Source organism: Lygodium microphyllum, chromosome 12, assembly GCF_053477565.2.
Source record: "Lygodium microphyllum isolate KBCC chromosome 12, Lygodium_microphyllum_v1.1.10, whole genome shotgun sequence".
NCBI classification, from domain to species: domain Eukaryota; kingdom Viridiplantae; phylum Streptophyta; class Polypodiopsida; order Schizaeales; family Lygodiaceae; genus Lygodium; species Lygodium microphyllum.
The window spans coordinates 138,353,141-138,374,245 of NC_141146.1; the positions used below are offsets into that span (position 1 = coordinate 138,353,141).

The 21,105-nt window shown below is 41.8% G+C and overlaps 1 protein-coding gene across 5 annotated transcripts in view; it reads left to right on the forward strand.

Moving 5' to 3' along the window:
* LOC148028341 (SET domain-containing protein) overlaps nucleotides 1-21,105 on the forward strand; it is a 117,957-nt gene that overhangs the window by 1,416 nt on the left and 95,436 nt on the right. For 2 of the 5 annotated variants that reach the window (XM_087690161.1, XM_087690158.1), the window contains exons 2-3: nucleotides 20,221-20,327; nucleotides 20,723-20,900. In XM_087690161.1, coding sequence (XP_087546287.1) covers nucleotides 20,731-20,900 — 170 coding nt within the window. In that variant the 5' untranslated portion in view covers nucleotides 20,221-20,327; nucleotides 20,723-20,730. Of the gene's footprint in view, nucleotides 1-19,894; nucleotides 20,064-20,220; nucleotides 20,328-20,722; nucleotides 20,901-21,105 lie in introns of all 5 variants that reach the window. The other 3 variants (XM_087690160.1, XM_087690159.1, XM_087690157.1) reach the window with 3 other exon arrangements.

The window sequence follows — 21,105 nt, forward strand, 5'->3', positions numbered from 1 at the left end:
AAAGGAAAGAGAACTTAAAATGGGTAATGCCACGTGGTGTGCAGGGAGCCCCTCCTGCCCTACCTATTTAGGCCACCACGTGGCACAAAATCCTTCTAATATTTTTAAAAATAATTTCTTTCCCTTGCATGTGTCCCTCCTTTTCCCTTTCTTTCTACGATGCCTATTTTTTTAATTTTTTTTTTCATAATTGATTTTCCTCTTTTTTACTACGCATGATTTTTTAAATAAATACTTTTTTCATTACCTCTTGCCCATTGACATGCACAGACTCAACCATGAACTAACATATCTACTAACACCCTCTTTCAGATCAATAGGTGATCTGATACAATAGAATATACAATGATAATGGCCCATCATAGTACAAACAACAAGGACCACTAGAGTAGAACCATGGATACCCAAGTAGTGGGTACGCACCAAGGTGCGTCAGAGAGAATCTTATGTGGATGTCGATCGTCTCAGCTCCTGAAAATAGAGAAGAATCATACCAACTCTCAATATTTGTCACAATGTCTCCAAAAGAGCAGACTGTCTAAAATGCCTCTGAATATATGCGACCATGGATTCTTTGCCTTTGGCCACGCCACAGCTCCGTAGGTCCAGGTTGGGGAAAGCCAATCTATGCCAATATGGGGTGAAGCCAAACCACCTCCATAGCTGTAGAAAATAATCCACGATACTTTGTCTCTGTAGAAAAAAGGGCCACAATAGGTTGCTTCTTATTGCTCCACGAGATAGCTCCTGATCCAAGCAAGAAGGCGTAACCTGCAGTGGATTGTCTCGAATCCACATCACCTGCCCAGTTAGAATCACTCCAATGAGAAAGGGCAACCCTCTCTCCATACATGATTCTGTAGGATCAAGTCCCCTATAAATCACGAAGAATGCGCAAAGCCGCTCTCCAATGCCCTTGAGTGGGAGTCTTTATGAAAGAAGATAACAAAGCCACCACAAAAGAAATATCCGACCGAGTATGGATAAACTAGATGAGAGAGCCAACAAGACACCTGTAATGGGTGGCATTTATAGGGGGATCTCATGTTGCCAAATGCTTGGACCCTAGGTCCATGGGACATGAAATAGGCCAATACTTAGCCATATCAAACTCCAAGAGTAACTCAGAGATATACATGTGCTGGGAAATAAAAATGCCCTTTGGCGTTTGATAGATCTCCAATCTAAGGAAGAAGTGTAGGATCCCAAGATCCGTCATGTCAAACTTCTATCTCAAAATCTGTGGAGTTCGATCAACCTCTTGAGAGCATAGGTCCTAGTGATGATAAGATTATCCACATATAATATGATCAAGACACGCTTGTCACCCTCAACCTTGTAGTATAGGTTGGGATCATGAGTTGATTGATGGAAGCCACTTTGTAGAAAGAATCGATCAATCCTCTTGTACCAAGCTTTAGGAGCTTGCTTTAGGCCATATAGGGCCTTTCGCAATTTGTAGACATGGTCCTTCTTTCCCTACACAAGAAAACCTGGAGGTTGTGAAACATAAATCTCCTCTTCAAGGATATTCAAGAAGGGAGACTTGATGTCCATTTGATAAATAGTTTAGTAGTGGTGGGCTGTAAGAGCCAAGATAGCTCAAATAGTAGACATCCGAGCCGTAGGTGCAAAAGTCTTAAAATAGTTCAAACTTGCCCTCTGAGCAAAACCCTTGGCAACAAGCCTAGCTTTGTGCTTGTCTAGGGAACCATTGGCAAGGTACTTGGTCTTATAGACCCACTTCACACCGATCACCTTCCGCTTCCATGGATGCGGAACTAATTCCCAGGTCTGATTTCACTCGATAGATTGAGCTCCTCCTGCATAGCCTGATGCCAAATATCTTGTGCAAGAGCCTCCTCAACTGTAGTAGGCTCTTTGTCATGAAGAATCTGCGACATAAGAGCATAGTTTACACCTAGTGAACCATCCCGTTGGGCCTGTAAGCTAGCTAATCTACGCGGACATGTAGAAGAAGCAAAAAAGTGAAAAATTCCCGAACCTTGTATGAGCCGCCTGTACCAAAGAGCAATCCGAATAGGCTCATCTTGTTGCAAGGGAGACTAAGTAGCCTTCAGTACCTACAATACATTTATTTGTGTAAGGGACTCCCTCTCACTAAGGGAAGCTAAATCCTCATTTGAAGAAGGTTCACCCTTTGACGGTTGGACACTCCTAGAAGACTCCTGAGGGGAGGTTGAAGGGCTGGAAGTACAAGTAGTCGCATTCGTCAAAGGTAATAGGGAAGCCCTTGTAGAAGGTGGAGAAGGAGGAGAGGGAAGAGCTGAAGGCGAAGAAGGGATGCTAAGAGGCAATCGCGAAGGTAGGAGAAAAACTGAGGGTGGAGGAGAGTTAGTTGATGATAAAGAATCACTTGCAATAGAACCATTAATAGGATTCTCGGAGGCCGTAGTCTCATTAAAGATCACATCCTTGCTCACCTCAATCTTCCGTGTCGCCAAGTCGTAGAGTTAATAGCACTTCGTGGTAGTGCTACAGCCCACAAAGATGAGCTTCCTTGACTTCTTGCCAAGCTTTGTCTTCCTCTTCTTCTTGTTCACATGGACAAATGCATCACATCCAAAGGTACGAAAGTGAGATATGGAAGGCTTTTTCTCAAAGAAAGCCTTGTATAGAGTCATGTCTTGTAATGCAGAAGTTGAGGAGTGGTTGCAAATGTGAACCGTAGTAGCCATCTCCTCACCCCAAAGGGAATGAGGGGAGGGAAATTTGGAAGTCCCTCCATCATCTTCTTCCAAGAAGCCCATAAAAAAACATCTGTGTTCAAACGACCATAACAAGCATACCAAAGCAGTCCAAGCTTGTGGGAAGACCTTGTGGCTAAGGTTGTGAGGGTGTAAAGCCCACCTTGTTGTGAAGTGGTTCAAAGAACTGAACCGGTAGAATAATCCTCTATGTTCATTGCATCCTGTGTAAAGACAATGTGGGTACCTAGCTGTGTAAGACCATGAACAGACAATAGGTCAAAACCCAAGTCCGGTACATAGAGAACTTTGGCCGAAGAAGAATGCTTGTTTGGCAATAAGGAAATAGTTCCCACTCCTCGAATGGGAATGGTAGAGTAGTCACCAATGGTGACTGTCGACCCTCTAGAACTCATGTCCTTAAGCCAATCCTATCTACAAGTCATGTGAGAAGAGGCTCCACTATCCACGAGCCAAGGCTTCGCCTATGCGGAAGAAGCAAGAGCTGTGTTCTCCTCAGCAAAGACATGCATAAAGATAGACTGTGTCGTAGTTGGGGTGAGCCTTCAAATTCTTCTCCTTTGGCTTCAAATGGGGATACCTCTACCAACACTTCTCCTTGGGATGAGTGCCCTTTCCACAGTGTAGGCGATTGGGCTTCTTCTTCTTATTCTCATCCTTCTTGTTCTTCTGCTTATTTTTCTTGGCCTTCTCCTACTGCTTTCCTCCACCTGTACTTGCAATAAATGCCTTGTGGAGCCAAAACCACTCGCCCTAACCTCTCTAAGTCACTCATCATGCTCCAAGGCAAGCAGTGAAAGCTTCTTTCATAAGAGTGTCTCACGGGTCCTTGATGTGATAAGGCTAGTGTAGAAGACATGGAATTGAGGATTCCGCTGCGGTCTTCAACCTGCGAACATGCACAAGGACATAATCTTGTAAACTCACAAAGAGAAAGGATTTGGCTCTAGAGTTGAGCTGATCCCACAAGGCTGCACAATCCATAGAAGTCCCATTTGTTGGATTTTCCTTAGGACGGCGGGGGATAGGGTCAAAAACTAGCTCTCAAAGATCAAAGGTATTGAGTATGCACTCCGCCTTACACAACCACAATGAATAGTTTGAACCATCCAATTTTTCATCTTTGGGTAAGGAAGGTAGAGTAGACACTTGCACTGAGGGTATCAAGGATGGTGCCTTTACTTCGGAGGAAGCCTTTTGTGATAGATGAATAAAAGGGGGGACATGTGCGAATAGGAGACTCCTCCCGTCGACGATAATTGCGATAGTCGCTCTTCGCTTAGAAAAGTGTCTAGAAAGAAGCTCCTCCTCTGAGTCATCAAAGCTTATGAATTGGTAAGAGTCAAGACATCTTCGATCCTGCAATCACCTAGAAAATTGTGTTTTAACAACATGGAAGATATAAAGCAGTCAGTTACAAAGAAATGGCCCTCTTGGTCTAAGAAAATTAAGCTATAAATTTGCTGAAAACAAACCCTTGATCCCCATATAGATCACACTGAAATACATCGCTAGACCAAGGGATGGGCCACCCAAGCCCTATGCTAAATGCATCAAATTATTAGCTAACTCATTGTATAAATGGCAAGCGGTGTCTGATGAATATGTCATTGAACGATCCTATGCATCCATAAAAGAATAGGAAGATGGTCAATCACTATTTGACTCATCACCCATACTAACTATCGGTGGCCATAACAAGACATGTCAACAAAAGAAATCCCTAGAGTAGACCTAGGCTAATAAGATCAAGCAATTCTAATAACCCCTTCGGACCATAATTGAGAAGTACATCCTCAATAAATGCATAATTTACCAATAAATCCACAAAGCGATTCCACTGACGAGGGACCGGTTGACAAGTAACTGTTTCAAAAATTTGAAGTATATCCAAGGCTGCATGATGATACATCTGTAGAATGGAATTGCTCACACTATAAGTCCCATTCAATTGGCTAATCACTAACTGCAAATTGCCTTTCACCGATAAACAGCGTATCACCACGTTGGGCTATATTTAACCCCATGATTAAGGCCTTGTACTCTACCATGCTATTAGTGGATTTAGATATGCCCCCTGCACATAGTATGCTATCGCCTGCCCCACTAGAAGGATGTTGCTTGCACCAAGGGTGTTGCCTACAGAAAAGGTTAACTGAATTGTAGAAGTTGTTGCCTAGAAGTGGATGTTGACTATTGGGTAATAAATGCTACCCTCTTGACTAGAAAGCTGACAACTAGCTGCAAGATGTGGTCACCTTTGCACGAATCCTCAAAAAATGATTGTGTTTGCAGAAAACGCAAGGTGTAGAGCCTATGTTTTGGGGATTGGACTGCTACTTTGCAAACCGTGTTCTCGCTTAGGTGATGATACCATGTGAGTGCGCAACGGAAGAGAAACATGCACAGAGAGAAATAGAGAGAGAGTAGAAGATAAAGGAAGAATATTGCATTGACTAAAGAAGAATGTTGGTACAAAGGGGATGGATTGATTAGTTTGTGCATGCAGCCCACGATGTCAGTGAGGGGCACCAGATTAGGTTGATGACGATGGCAAAACCAAGCACGGAGTGTCGGAGTGTGCACCTATAAATGAAGGAATGAAGATTAGAGAGACTGAGTGACTGCCAAGTGGGGGGAGGCTAGCTATATATAGCCATAAAGCCCAAAATTGGCTGACTTGCACCTGAGAGTGCTATAAATGGTGGCCGACCAGTATTTAATGCTGGTCACACTCCAAAAAATGCCAGAAAAATCTCAGGTGGCCTTAAAAAAATCCCAACTAGCAAGGATAATGTCCCTAAGTGGAGATAGATTGGGAAAAGGAGAAACTGACCTAGAAATGCACATAGGAAGCCGACAATTGAAGGAAATGCACCTAAAATTGGCAAAGTTCCTGTCTCTGTCAGACTTTGACAGGAGCTCACAACCAGGAGATGATAGATTGACATGATTAAAATAGATAGTCTAACATCCTTAGCCTCTGGATGCTGCAATGATTCTCAACCAACCCCCAATCTGCTCTCCAATATGAAGATAAATTGTGAGGAACTAAATATTCTTGATAAGTAAGAGAGAGAGTCTTTTCCTCCTTCTTTTGTATCTTCTTCTAGATGTGAATACGAACGATTTGAGGTAGTTGTTGGTGGAGTGCATCACTTGGATCATAGGATCATTGTCAAGCCTTCAAGCTCAGAAACTACAATGTGGGAAGGTAAGTGAGTCTTCAATACCTTGATGCCATTCTTGTGTTCTTTGCAAACACAGAGACACTTGTTTGGTTTGGAGAGCTAATGTACAAGCCAACTAGGTGAGAGATAGTTGGGCCATGGAAGGTTGAAGCTCTGAAAATAAATTTAATTATTGAAAATTAATTAATTATTCTTTTGGCTTTGCCCAAGAACTAGCTAGTACCCATCTACAATTAATGTGCTAACCCCCATGGGACATTTAATTTTCCAACATTAATTGGCCTTGGACTTAACATTTTTTTATTAATTAATGCCTAGTTCTTTTAGTGTTACCATTGGATATTTAATGGCCCGATTGATGGCCTACAAACTAACATCATGCACCCACAAGTACTTGTTCGGCATAACTTTGTACAACTTTTAACAATGTCACCCATTGATCACTAGGGTTACTAAGGTCTCACTATTCCTTAACTAACTTGCATTTCATATGTGTACCTCATGTGTGCACAAGTTAAAGATGCCAAAGCTAAGTATTAAAAAAACATGTCCTCGTGACATATCTCCTCCTTGAAATCCTTGCAATTGTCCTCAATTGCACCTCTAGGTGACAAAAGCAAACTAATATTGAATTGAAAAAAGCATAGGCATCATAGTCAAAGAATATCGGGGCTGCTACTATTCTAATATGCTATTGCCTAACTCATGTTGAAATTTCCAGCCCTCATAACTAAGTCATAAGTGACCAAAAAGAAACTCTAACTGCCGTCAGGGATGCATCTGTGAACTTTATCTCAAAAGTGTTTTGACCAAACAAAAATAGTAAAGCATAAACTAAGGATATGCAGACTTGTTCGAAGTCATCTTACCTCTCTGAACGTGTTTCTGATGATAAGCTCTCCAATCAAATGCCTAGGTTTCTTCTTTGAGTACCTAACTTTGATACTATGTAAAGAAATGCTCATCTATAGATAAAAAACACAATCGTATGACAAAGCATAGATTGATAAAGAACATAGTTAGGGTTAGGGTAACTCAGAGACAATGAACACAGAAAAGATAATGAATGCTCAATGTAGCAAACACACTATGCAAAGGTGAAATACTGACCCCGAAACTCCCATGTCTCAAGGACTGGGGTAGAGAGTATGAGTTGGAGAATGTGTCATTCTTTGACAGATCCCAAATTGCAGTAGATGGCCTTGGGAATATGTTTGGCAGCAGCAAACGTAGGAGTGTGGAGCTGGATTAGTGGTAGATGAGGCACGCAGCAGTGAAGATCAGCAAACACTGGTTGAAATGATGATGTGGCAGCTTGGCGATGAGTGCAGTCTGCAGAAAGCAGGCTGAAAGGCCACATGGCTGTGAGTTGGCTGCAGAGTCAGCAAAATGCAAGCAAATCTGCACAAGACACAAGTGCTAGAGACCAAATGCGAGTGGGCCTATATAAGATGGAAGGAAATGATAAAATAATGCCCAAACCCCTAACAAAGGCAGCCTGATGTGCAACCTCCAAGATTCAACCAGCAGCTTATCGGAGTGTATCGTCTAGAGGAGATTGATCCTGAGTGCAGCAACCACCAGCCGTAGTAGAGGCTGATGAAATAAAGTGCAGAAAACTCAAAAGTGCAGCAACTGGCAGCTGGGTTGATGATGTGGCAGTTAGGGCTGCTTGATGAGCAGCCTCTAGGAGTCAATGAGCAGCTGGAGGATGATGAGGGAGGGCTGAAACAGTAAAGTACAGCCTGATTTGATGATGGCGACAGGCAGCAGCAGAGATGAACAACAGGCTGGGTGGCTCTAGGATGAAGCAAACATAGCAATGAATGGCCTCTGAAGCTGGGAAACAGCAGATGTGCTTGCACAAACAGCAAATGTGCTTGCACAAACAGCAAATGCAGCAGTTTCCCACATGTGGATAATGATGGCAGCAGTTGAAGAGTGTCAGACAGCAGTCATGGAGGCTGAAGAGGAAGATGGGTAGCAACCAGTCGATGGAGACGGCAGCCACTGGAGTGGGTAGACCATTGTGAACCAGGATGCAAGTGACCTACCGCACACTCTACTTATGGCAATGGAACAAACCAAGGTGCATGTGTTTGCTTATGGGACACTTGAAGCACTCTTGTGCATTTCAGGTTTGAGTTTGCATAATAAACTTAATTAATGACAGGTTTAATGTTAATGCACCTTCTATAGCTTACCATCTAACTATCGTTTAATTTTAAAACCTTAGAGAGAGAGAGAGAGAGAGAGAGAGAGAGAGAGAGAGAGAGCCGCAAGGAGACAAATGTGCTGGCCTGGTGGTGATGACAGGCTGTGCATGTGCAGGCAGTTATCGAGATGAGATTAGGGCCAGTAAAATGGACAGTGATAGGTCGCAACAGCACAATGGATAGGTCTGAATGTTGTGACAGACCTGCTGTGGTTATTGATGAGGCAGCAGTCAGATAGGCACAATTCGTGCAAACAGCTGGTCGCTAGGACAGCCGTATTCAACTAGGGTTAATCACAAGCCTGCTGTGACTGACAAGGAAGCGGTTGGATAGGCACAATTCGCATAGACAGCCATGTCGCCAGGGCAGCCCTCTTCAATCAGGCACAATTGCTGTTCCAGCTCTTGTGCAGACAGGCGCAGGCCTCAGATATTAGTGCAGCCAGCCTGTGGAATGGGCACTCAGTGCAGACCTGCAACTTGAGAGAGAGAGAGAGAGAGAGAGAGAGAGAGAGAGAGAGAGAGAGAGAGAAGGGGGGCAGCGATCCTGTCTTGATAGGTCAACTAGTCAATAGGTCAAGGCAAGGCTGTTGGTCGTGATCATATCACGACTGCAGACAGAGCAAAGAGGACTGCATCATGTTTGTTGTATCTCAACTGCAGGATATGGCTGTATTGTGGCTGGAGGTTTACATCTGATTTAGGGCATGGGTTCAGGACTGGTGGTGCTCAGAAGGGTGGTCATTTTGAGGTGCCATTTCTCTTAGTGAAGATTGCTGAGGTCACACCTACTGCAGGCCACAATCAGTCTCTTCAGTACAGACCATGATCAGTGTAGACCACAGAGAGATTGTAGGCCATGATCAGTCCATAGCAGCTAAGAAACACGTTTCTTTAAATTTGAAACTTACGAAACGTTTCTTAAAGTACAGAATGTTTCTGAGAGAAAAAAATGTGGGCGTTTTTTTTTTTGGGTGAATTGGAACCCAAAACATGGTTTTTTTGACAAAAACTATTGAGCAATGTTAAACATGATGATGATGATGTGTAATGATTCATGAGGGCTCAAGATTTTGGACGAGAGACTGATTTTTTTGTGATTTTGTTTAGTTATTGAACTTTGTCAATCTAGTATCTATTCTTGTCTTGATAGTTGAATATTATATGACTTTAGTCTCATTTATAAGTTATTTATGATATATTATGATTCATTCTCGATTTTGACATTTTGTTAGTTTTCTCTGGCATGCATTCATTGCTTTTTTGGCTCAAATGGGGCACCTTTCTAGGCCATTGATTTCTGGTGGGTAGTTGGGCTGCTTCATGTCTGGGCCTTGATAAAGTGGATAGAAATGTTGCCCCTATTGTGGATGCAAACATGTTAGATGAGGAGTTGAAGGATGGTGAAACCACTCCGTAGAGGGCTATGGATAAGGGTAGACAACCCATGCACGCATGAGATCAGCCAACACCTGCTTGGATTGAGGTTCGTTCGAAAAAGAGTAAAATGGTGAGACTCGGCCTTCTCGAATTCAACGCTCTAGTCAGTAGGATTTCTTGCACACATACGTGCGAAGGAAGGGTGTATCTCCTCCTAGTAGCATTCCTTCACCCTTGCTCCGAACAGAGTGAGAGCTACTATTGTATCGATTGATCATCCCAAGGACATGTCGGCATGCCTTTGTTGGGATAAAGGTCCTTTATTTACCTTTGTGTATTGTACACGTGCGCTAAGTATAAATACATTTTATTCTTTGTGTACCAACAGAAATTGTGGGTACATCCAAAATCATATCGTACTCTCTCTCTCTCTCTCACGTGCTCACTCCTCTAGCTGTAGCGCACTCACAATAATTGATATAAGAGCTTATGGTACAAGCCGACAGTCACTGCACATAGTGCAATCGTCATTGAGAGTGATAGATCAAACAGGTTGCTAAGGTCAGCAGGCGTGACAAGAGCAGGCAAGGACTATAGTCGCAGGCGATAGGTGCAACGAACAGGTCGTCTTGCAGAAGGCCTGTGTAGCATAGGTCGTGCTGAAGACCAACCGAGTGACTGATGGGAAGGTGACAGGAGTAACCAGTGTATGGCTGATTGGCCGGCGGATGGACCCGACAACAGCGAGTGACCAGGTGGCAGGTGCTCGTGACTAGGCAGTGGGCGCCAACGAAACCAGGCGACGTGATTGGGCAGTGGGGTCCAACGGACGTAGGGACTAGGTGACGGGGACCAGGTGATAGCACTGTGCACGGGACGGAGTCTAGCAGGTTGACGCCAGCGGGCCGTTAGACGTGACGGGTCGGTAGGTCAATGGACCCCCCAGTCATTTTTTTTAGAAATCCTCTTAATCTCAATTATCCCCTTCCTCTGATGGAGGTTTATGTGTGGAAGCATAGGTTTCCGATCTGTGCAAATTTGGTTCGGAAAATTTGGGGCTTTTTCTAGATTTGATTCCGTTTATGCTTGACAGTGACATTTGTGTCAGAAATTATAGACATTGTGTGTGTTGACCTCAGTTAAATTGGGGATTTTGCCAAATTTGTCGGAATTTTACTCATTCGAGTAAAATTTCTTAACATTGGACTCGGAAAAATTGGGGCTTTTCATGTGTTGATGAAATTTTGCTCAGCTGGGTTAGATTGGCTGACATTTATGCATTATTGAACCTGGAAATTTAGGATTTTGTGCAGATTTTGGCAAATTTCTGCAGTGTTTGCCCGTGTGGTGGCTGATTTATGTAAAAACAACAGAGATTTATTTTTGGTTGGGCAAGAACAACAGTGTATTTGTTGGTTCAGCTTGTGCTCTTGCAGTTCAGTGCATTTACACTTGTATTTGTGATAAAAATGGCTGCAACTTCTTCTAGTTTTGACATTAAGAGTTTGATGGAAATCAAACGGTTTGATGGTCAAGGCTTTGACCTTTGGAAAGATGGTATGCAGGGCATTTTAGTCTTAAAGGATCGTGAGGATGTTTTGCAGGAAGATAAACCCGCACAAATGTCTGATGCAGATTGGGCCATAACAAAAAGGCTGTGGCTTATATAAAGATGGGTGCCACTGATGACATTTTGACAGACATTAAGGGCTTAGATATTGGTTATGCAATATGGGAGAAGTTGAAAACTACCTATGAGATCACCACACTTGTTAATCAGGTGCATTTAATGCGTAAGTTGGTGAATATGCGACTGGATGAGTCCAAGCCTGCAGAGCTGAGCACTTGAGTGCATTTACTGGTATTTTAAATTAGCTCAAGGATGCTAATTTGGATTTTGATGATAAGTTGAGGGCGATCTTTCTGATTATGACATTGCCTGATTCCTGGGAGACCTTGGTGGTTTCTCTCAGTAATAACCCCAATCTCTCATATGATGGTGTGAGGGGTTCAATTTTGAATGAAGAAATTAGACGTAACTCTAGTGGAGAAGGCAACAACTCAGCTTACAATGTTAAGAGGCATGGCTGAAAAGAAAATGCAAATGCTGGACAGAGAAACAGAAGCAAGAGCAAAGGAAAGGAAAAGAGTGATATTACTTGCTATCAGTGTGGTCGGAAGGGCCACAAGAAGCTTGATTGCAGGTACTATAAGAAGGAACAAGAGAGAAAGAAGAATGCAAGAGACAAAAAGAAGAAAGAGGATAAGACAGATGTATCTGAGGCAACCAAAGGCAAGGAAAAGGCCAATTTGGCCTCCAATGTTATCATAGAGGAGCTCTCGAAGGTAGAGATTGACGTATTATGTGCAATAGATTATGATGCCCTTGTATGTCACATGCAGGATATGCAGATTACGAAGGCTGATGTGATTGATGCACTTTTGTCAGTTGATGATGGTGTCACTCAGACTTGGATTGTAGACTCTGGTGCCTCTTTCCATGTAACTCCTAGCTTGGAGTATTTTGCTATGTTCAATACAAGCAGCTATGGAAAAGTATATCTTGGAAATAGCCATGCTTGCAGCATTGATGGGATTGACACTATACACTTGTCTTTGGATAATGGGCAAGAACTTGTTCAATGCAGGCAGCTATGGAGAAATATATCTTGGAAATAACCATGCTTGTAGTATTGATGGGATTGGCACTATACACTTGTCTTTGGATAACGGGCAATAACTTAAAATATATTGGGCATGAGATTCACAGGGATAGAATGCAGAAATTGCTGTTCTTATCTCAAGAGAAGTATATTGAAAAGGTAAGCCTTTTGGGGTGTCCTTACCTCCATATCTTAAGCTTAGTAAAGCCAACATTCCAAAAGATAATGTGGAAGGCAATGCTATGAAGGGAGTCCCTTATGCATCAGCTTGTGACTCTCTTATGTATGCTATGGTTGCTACTCGTCCTCATTCCTCATACAGTGGGAGCTGTCAGCAGGTTTATGTCAAATCCTGGTAAAACACATTGGGAGGCTATCAAGTGTATTCTTCAATACCTAAAGGGTACACAAAGAAAGTGTATTTGCTATGGGCAGGGTGCACTTAGTCTGTAGGGTTATTGTGATGCGGACATGGTAGGTGACTTGGACACTCGCAAGTCCACTAGCGGGTATGTCTTTATAGTTGCTGGTGGGTTCGTTTCTTGGTGCTCCAGGTTGTAGAATATTGTATCACTAAGTACTACTGAAGCTGAATACATATCAGCTCTGAAGCTTCTAAGGAAGCTATATGGTTGAGCAAACTTGTAGAGGATCTCGGCATGTCTATGAGTACTCCAGTGCTGGGATATGATAGCCAGAGTGCTGTGTATCTGGCTAAGAATGCCATGTATCATTCATGCACAAAGCATATAGATGTGCGATATCACTTTATCAGACAGATTCTGGAAGATGGTCTAATCACACTGACCAAGATCAAAGCGCAGGACAACCCTGCAGATGTTGTCACTAAAGTCTAAGTAAGGCTCAGCATTAGTATTCCATACGACTAGTGGGAGGTGGTTAGAGGTTCACTTCGGACCTTTAAGTGGGAGGTTGTTGGAATAAAGGTCCTTTATTTACCTTAGTGTATAATACACGTGTATTATATAGTCTTACGTGCCCTAAGTATAAATACATTTTATTCTTTGTGTACCAATACAAATTGTTGGTACACCGAAAATCATATCGTACTCTCTCTCTCTCTCTCTCTCTCTCTCTCTCTCTATTGCTCTTACTCACCTGCTCACTCCTCCAGTTGTAGCGCACTCACAACAGCCTTGCTTTTGATTGTAAAGGCAAGATGATCACCGTGTGGGATCATATATACCCTCATTCGGTCTCCACAAACGAAATTAACCCTTCTTCAAAGTCTGCTCATCCGTGGCAAAATGTTTTTGTAGTTTTGGCAGATTTCTTAGATGAAGAGATTCTTGAGGCATTAACAGAGAAAGTTTGAGTGAGGTGGAAGTAGCCTTGTCACTGATTTTTTTGGGTTTAGATATGTGGATGGCCACTTGGAATGTTCATGGGATCTGTTCATGTAGCAAGCGATATGACATGTGGTACCAAAAATTTTGGAAACGCAGGTGTTGTAGCAATATGTCTTATTAGATCATTTTCCTCTACAACTTGATATGATTAAGCAGCTTGTGGATGCTTTTGTGGGTCTCCTAGGCAGGCTACCCTTGCGATTTAACTCTTCTTTTTTAAGTCATGCTGTGCTCAAGGGATACATGAGTCAACTGCTTGAAAAGTTTCTGTGTGATTTTCCACTAGAAGGCATTGCCTCGTTTGACAGATTGCTTCTTAATGTGTAGACAATGTCAAGGAAATATGGAATTTACCATGCTTCGCTTACCAGGTAGTGTTTGCATGCTAGGGAAGACATCTTGGCCTTGGTTTGTATAGTATTGCTTGATTGTCCACATCATGATTTTGTCAGAAGTGGATGTAGCAATGGAAGCATAAACATATGCTAAAATAAATTGCTGAACACAAGATAGAAGAGAAAAAAAACAAAACACAGAAGAACATTGCAAAGAATAGAACTCAGAAGAATGCTAAGGAAATGGAATCCATATACCAAATATGAGGCAGTTGCATATAACAGTGAGTCATTGGCTATGTGGACATTGGCACTGACTCCCTCTCTCCAACAAAACCTTAGGTGATGAATAATTAATTGAGAAGGGAAGCCCAAAATATATGGGCCAAAATAGTGCCATAAATGGTAGCTTGTCGACTAGCATTTAATGCTGGTCAGCCAGCAATGAATGCCAAAATGAGCATCAAAATGACCAACATAAAATGTCTAGTAATGTTAGGCATTGCCCAAACTTACACATGAGCTGACTAGATTGCTAATACCCTCTCTTAGATCATGGGCGATCTGATACAATATAATGATACAATGATAATGACACATCATAGTCTGTATAACAAAGACCACCAGAATAGGGCCATGGATACCTACGCAGTGGGTGATCAAGCCACCACCAAGGTGCCTTAGAGCGAACATGAGTGTTGATGTTGATCGTACTAGATGCTGAAATATAGAGAAGAACCATAATAGATCTCTGTGTTTGTCAACAATGTCTCATAGTAATGTACAAGACCATCCTGTCAAAAATGCCTTTGAACATACGTGACCATGGATTCTCTACCTTTGATAAAGACCAGCAAAGTGTCCCCTCATGTGAGCTGGGACTAGGAGCCAATCCCACTCTCTGTCAAATAATAGCCTATCATGAACCTGGATGTTAGTTGATGCATCAGGGACGTCTTTCTTTGGAACCTTGCACCTGTATACTTGTATAAATGAGGTGAACATGCCCAATCTCATCACCCTCTCACACTCCCTTTGTGGCACTGGAGAGTTGTGAGGAATGACCACATCACCTACACTAGAAAGTAGGAGGGACTGCCAGGCCCTTCTTGCAATTTGAGGATGATGTGTTTGTTTATGTGGAAAATCAGAGTTTGCAGCAACAGGAATGTGCACGAGGGAGATGAGAGCAAAGTACAAGAACAAAATCTTGCTTACTAAGTTGCTTAGAGTACAACTTGGGTACACTCTATCTCACACTTAATAGTAACCCATAGGTTGCTTATATAGCCTCTGCCAAGCTAGGGTTAGGGTTTCCTTTGCCCTTAAGGCCATTCACATCCATTTGCCCTTATAGACCCTTGCTTAGAGTGAATTCCCATGCCTATATTGTAACACCCCCCCTTAATGCTAGGGTGGCATTGCATCACAAGACATGTTAAAGTTCCCCCACTCAATCAAATGGGATGCCTTTATAAATCAGGCTACAAGGATATTTATAGATAGAGGATGTTACAAGACTCAAAAGAGTCGGTCATTTGTGGGTTGGGAGGTAAAGTTGGCCTCCAATTCCTTAGATACTTGTGGAACACTTGGACACTTATTGGTGTATGCCTGGTCTTTTTGCATTTGTTGCACTTTATTTTATCAGGGTATTTCTTCCAGCAATTGCTTACAATATGCCATTTTTTGTGACAAAAGGAGCACTTAGTAGAAGCGGTATGGACTAACACTTGCTCACGAGAAGTGACTGTTGAAGTTCTTTCAGTATGGTTTCTCTTTTCTTCATCCAGGCAAGATTGGATGGTACTTGCCAAGGTTGGGTTCAGGATATTAGTTAGGGTAGTCACAAGGGTTGGAAAAACCTTTTTCACAGACTTTAGAAGGATGGCAATGGCATCTTCATCATGGATGGGTGCTTGAACGGAGGCAAGCTGTGCCATAAGCCCCTTCATATGTGAAATAAACTTGCTTAGATCTTCACTCTGTTTGTATTCCAAGCTGAAAAACTCAATCTTGAGAAATATCTTGGAGTTCTTCCCTGTAGCACCGTAGAGCCTTTCAAGCTCATCCCACTTCTCCTTGGCAGTGGAGAGTTGGTCAATATAATGAATTAAAGATTCATCTAAATGAAGCATGATGATGGCCCGAGCCCTTTCATCATCTTCTACATCAAGGGGATTGGATGGGCTAATAACTTTGGTCCCTTTTATGAAGGGCTAATAGCCTCTTTCCATCATTTTGTATTTTACCAGGACTTGCCAAGGATGGAAATCTTTCCCATTGAACTTGCGAATTTGAGGCCTTACATCTGCATAGGCCATGGCCATTATAAGAAGGTCTTACCTATTGCCTTAAGCAATGGCAGTGTCTAGTCCTTTACAGGTGGCCAAGTACAACCGAATAGTAGAACTGATAGAGCCAACTTTAAAGCTGTAGAGTTGAAAACGGTTGGAAATCATACATATGCAATATCTCAAGATAGGATTTAGAAGGTCCTGTTCTTCGAACAATTCTTGATTTAAGCTTTATTGTTTTCCTGGGTTTCAATGAGGTGAACTTTAACTGGACTTAAGGCTCTTCCTGATAATGTGGCCTATTTGAGGAGTTCTTGGTGGAGCATGGCTTATCGATCAACTCTATGCTCTTGGATGAATTAGAGGAGAGTATAATAACACTCATATTTCTGATGTACCAGTAGATTAATCTTGGGATATGGTCTATGTGTTTATAGTTGTACACATAGCCTTACAACCAAGCAAGAAGAGATAAATGTCATAAAGCACTTGATGGATTTAATTTTCTGATAAAAAGACCAGATTGAGTCAATATCTAGCTAGCAATATGATTGTAAAATGCAACATTAGTGCTTACAAGCACTCACCTCAAAGTTTATGCCACTTGAGATGTGAGATGTGGGTTGTTTTATGAATTAAGGAGGTCCATTGAGGGTAAGGAACTTTGAAATAGAGCTTTCAAAGCTTCAACTGACTTTGAAGAAGATCACTTAGTGATTAGAATCACTGTTAGTGATAGCATTAGTGAAAAAATGTGAAATTTGAAGCAAGCTTGAGGTTTGGCTATGGCTGCCAGAAAACAGCCGGTTAGGGTTTGATTGATTGCAACCACCACAAGAGGAATTTCTCTAAACCCTCTTGGAGGGAGATAGCCCATTGGGGGGGCTTTGAAAGCGCTATGGTGGCTGGGAGGATTGCTTCGTCTACAGGCCACGTTGAGCTCTAGGAGATGACACCTGCAGATCTGCGCCGTTTTCGCGATTTGCACAATGCCACCTTCCATGATGCCCAATGTTGCTCTTTGATGTGCCACGCCAGGTCGCCTTGTGTTGGGGAAGAAGTTCTCAGTTGAAGTCAGGAGCTGAAATGCTCTCCTTTGACTTCTCTAGGTCATTCAAGGTCAGGGGTCCAAGTTGGCTATGGAGGTTGAAAGTCCAAGATGAGAGAATGAAGCTTTTCTTGTGCACTTAGTGAAGCTGAGGATAGAGGAAGCTGAAAGGATCGGAGAAGGCTTTGATACCATGTGGAAAATCAGAGTTTGCAGCAAGAGGAATGTGCACAAGAGGGAGATGAGAGCTCAAAGTACAAGAACAAAATCTTGCTTACTAAGTTGCTTAGAGTACAACTTGGGTACACTCTATCTCACACTTGATAGAGACCCATAGGCTGTTTATATAGCCTCTGCCAAGCTAGGGTTAGGGTTTCCTCTGCCTCTTAATGCCATTCATATCCATTTGGGTGTTGATAACGTCTAAGTTCACAAAGCATTGGCCACTCCATTAAATTCCAAAGGGAGCTTGTAGAGCACAGTTCCCACAAGATGAGTCTCTGGAAGGGGGGATTACATGTGTTGAAGCTAATCCTATACCTGTGTGACACAAAGTAAGAAAGACTGAATAATATCCTTTGGATCAAACTTATTTTGTTGGAGCTGTCCATAAAGAGTGATGGTATGCATAGGCAAAGGAGCCCTGTACAACATCTCAAGCTTCTACCAGATTGCTGGAGAAGTCTTGTAGGAGGTGACCATCGGAAGGACTGCTTTAGAGATGCAACAAAGAAGAGTAGAATATGCATGGGCATCATCAATATCCATATGAGCATAGCTTCTTCATAGTTGTCCTCATCAAACTTAGTTGGAAGAGGAGTACGACGCTTAGGACGCTCACAAGCTCTAGATACAAGGTACCATAACCGCTTCTGCACAAACTATGCTTTCATAGCAGCACTCCATGTGACATAATCAGAGCCATGTAATTTGTCAGCAGTGGAATAACAAGGGGGAGCCATCTGGAGAGGATAAGAAGAGAAAATAAAGGAACGAAGAGGAGGAGAGAGACAATGTAGTCAAACCAACAGCACAGACTACACTAAACAAAGCTCACATGCAGTGTACACAAGCTGATCACAAAAATGATTGCAAAAACAGAGAACAGAGATGGATTGCAGCCAACAACAGAGACTGTCAAAAGCTGGAAAGTGCTCTCGCCCAGCCTGGAAAGGCATTCAATGCAGTAAATGGAGCAGCTGTGGAGCAAAACACAGACTGATCAGTAATAAAATAATGCAGAAATTCAAAATGCAGCCTGTTGAACCAAAAACGCAGCCTGCAGAAGGTGGGAAACAGTGTGATTGGCAGCAGACAGGTGTCGCCAGGCTGTAAAGAGTTTGCAGCAGGAATTCTTTGAAACCCATGCATCTGATTGGCAAAACCATTGGCAGCCATGTGTCAGCAAGTTAGGGATTCTGGTAGGATGCCTTTATTGTGGAAAGAAGGAGTGATTAAGTTGATCCCTAAAGTTCCCTCCCCTTTGAAACTTATGCATTGGAGACCGATTTCCTTGATGGGCACTATGTATAAGATCGTTGTGAAGGTGTTTGCAAAACATCTTCATAAACATCTATCTGAGTTGGTGCTTCCTCATTAGTATGGTTTTATTAAGGGCAGAAACATGGTGGATGCACAAATGGCCATAGATTATGCGTGACACACAAAACAGAGGGTTGTTCTAGGGTAGTTGGATTTGGAAAAGGTCTTTGATTTCTTGGAATGGTCTTTTCTTGCAGATCTCATAGTCTGACTTTGGCCTCTATTCATTTATGCAATAAACATTTTAGCAAGGTCCATGGGTCTTGTTTGACACTTTTACTAGATATATTCATGTTTGTCACTTTTATTACATATGTGACATGTCTTTGCTTTAACTTGATCTTTGATATTTATGAATTTCCTTTTAAATATTGTGTTGTTACTGTGGTTACTTTCATTTTAACCACATTATAACTGTTAGTCATTATGTGGTTGAGAAATGACAAGTAATGCTTATATTCTTCGAAGAGTTGACATTGTTTAGAGGTTTATATTGTAGAATTTGATCATTGGTCATGTATATAATGAATAAATAGGTCTATTTCTCTGAATATTTCATGTATACGAGCTCTCTGAACCATACTTTGTAATATATATGTAAGGAACGTTGTTTTGACTTTTCCTAAAAATTAAGACTGTAAGAACCTTGTATGAAATCCGTTTCCTACCTTGCCGTTTCCAAAACTTCTGGCTACTGTGTTAATAGGAATGGTCTCAATATTATAACAGATCTCTGTGACAATCTATTGCATGGTTTGAACTGCTATATATCCTGTCTATATTCATTAGCCATAATTTAAAATCCCTACATTATAATTTTATATAGCATAACACCATCTGAGTAATATAAATAGCCACACTTTATTTCAAAAGAGAAAAAAACACAATGTTAACAAAAGCTAAGAGCATTGGCAAATGTCTGTTAAATTTGACAGTTGAATGATTGAAGCTGAGACTCCTTAGGACTTCTTCTTGCTTGCCCAGGAGCAGGAGCATGTTTTGCTACAGAACTGTATTGAGTTGTTGCTTGATAAAGTCAGGTTGCTTGTTGCTCTAGGCATGCTAATTTAGGAATCTGTCTGCAATCACTTGGTAGCTTAGATGCTGAGTGGAAATGTGCACAGATACATCTAAAGGGAGTCCTCAGACACATTTTGTTAAGTTGAAATTTCGGACTGGAATCCTTAAGATGCCAATTTGGCTGGATCTCTGAAGTGCAGACCAAAATGAAGATGCATAGTCACTGTCAAGCTAGATGCATGAACTTCAAACAGCTAGTGAAGAGCACTCAAGGTTGTCTTTTTGCAGCTGATCAGTAGCTATTACTTGTTATAAGCTAGATGTCTGCTAATGGAAACCTAAGACTTACCAGGAAAAAATGGAACAGAAAATTTGGTATATAAGCTTGATTGAGAGAAAAATCCCAATTCTTATGTTTGCATCTTGTTAGCTGGTGTGTGTAGGCCAATGGAGTGCAGTTGCGAAACTCTGGAATTAAGGGCTCAAATGGATGCAATGGAGGTCTTGGACTATTTTCTTTGCAGAACAACACACAAGGTCAAGATTTGCAGTTGCTGGTTGTTGTGTTTGATGGACTTCAGTTTTCTGCAATTTCAAAACATTATATAGAGGACATCTTATTTCTTTGCCCTTTGATAATCTTATTTTCTCTCAACCACGGGCTGTGGGCTTGCTGTCCAAGGTTTGACCATGGATTATACTATTATTTGCAATTGCCATTGTTTAGGATGCATTTTATTTGTAAATCTTTGTGTTGTCTCTGCAATTTTACTTCTTGTCTTTGGGATAGCACCCATGTCACGATTGTTCATACCTAGTGGTTATCTTGATTCTCTATCTTTTGATGTACTTAGGCATGGTGATAACAGGAGGACATGCAAAAGGAATGCTAAAGTGTTGTCGAATTTGTTAATCTGCATTGTCATATACAGGAGTGATTATGGTGGTTCCTCTTCATTTGGCAATTACACCGATGAGGGTTCTTCAGGATTCTGAGCTAGGGGAAGCTTATGGGAAGCTTTTTGAAGATGGTGATGTCGATGATAGATTGCTGATGATTCTCTTTCTACTGGTGGAACGACTTCGGGGACCAACTTCATTCTGGAGATCGTATCCCTAAGCAGATACTGCTAATGTTATTGTTAGTATAATACATTGAGAATCTATGCTTGTTGAAATCTGAATCGTATCATACTTCAGTGTATTTCATGAATTTGTATCAGATTTTCTATGAATTTGAATCTGTATTGAATCATTGTGCAGATTTGTATCAGGCCAAGTCAAAAGTCTGCATACTATTTACGCTAAGTCTTTT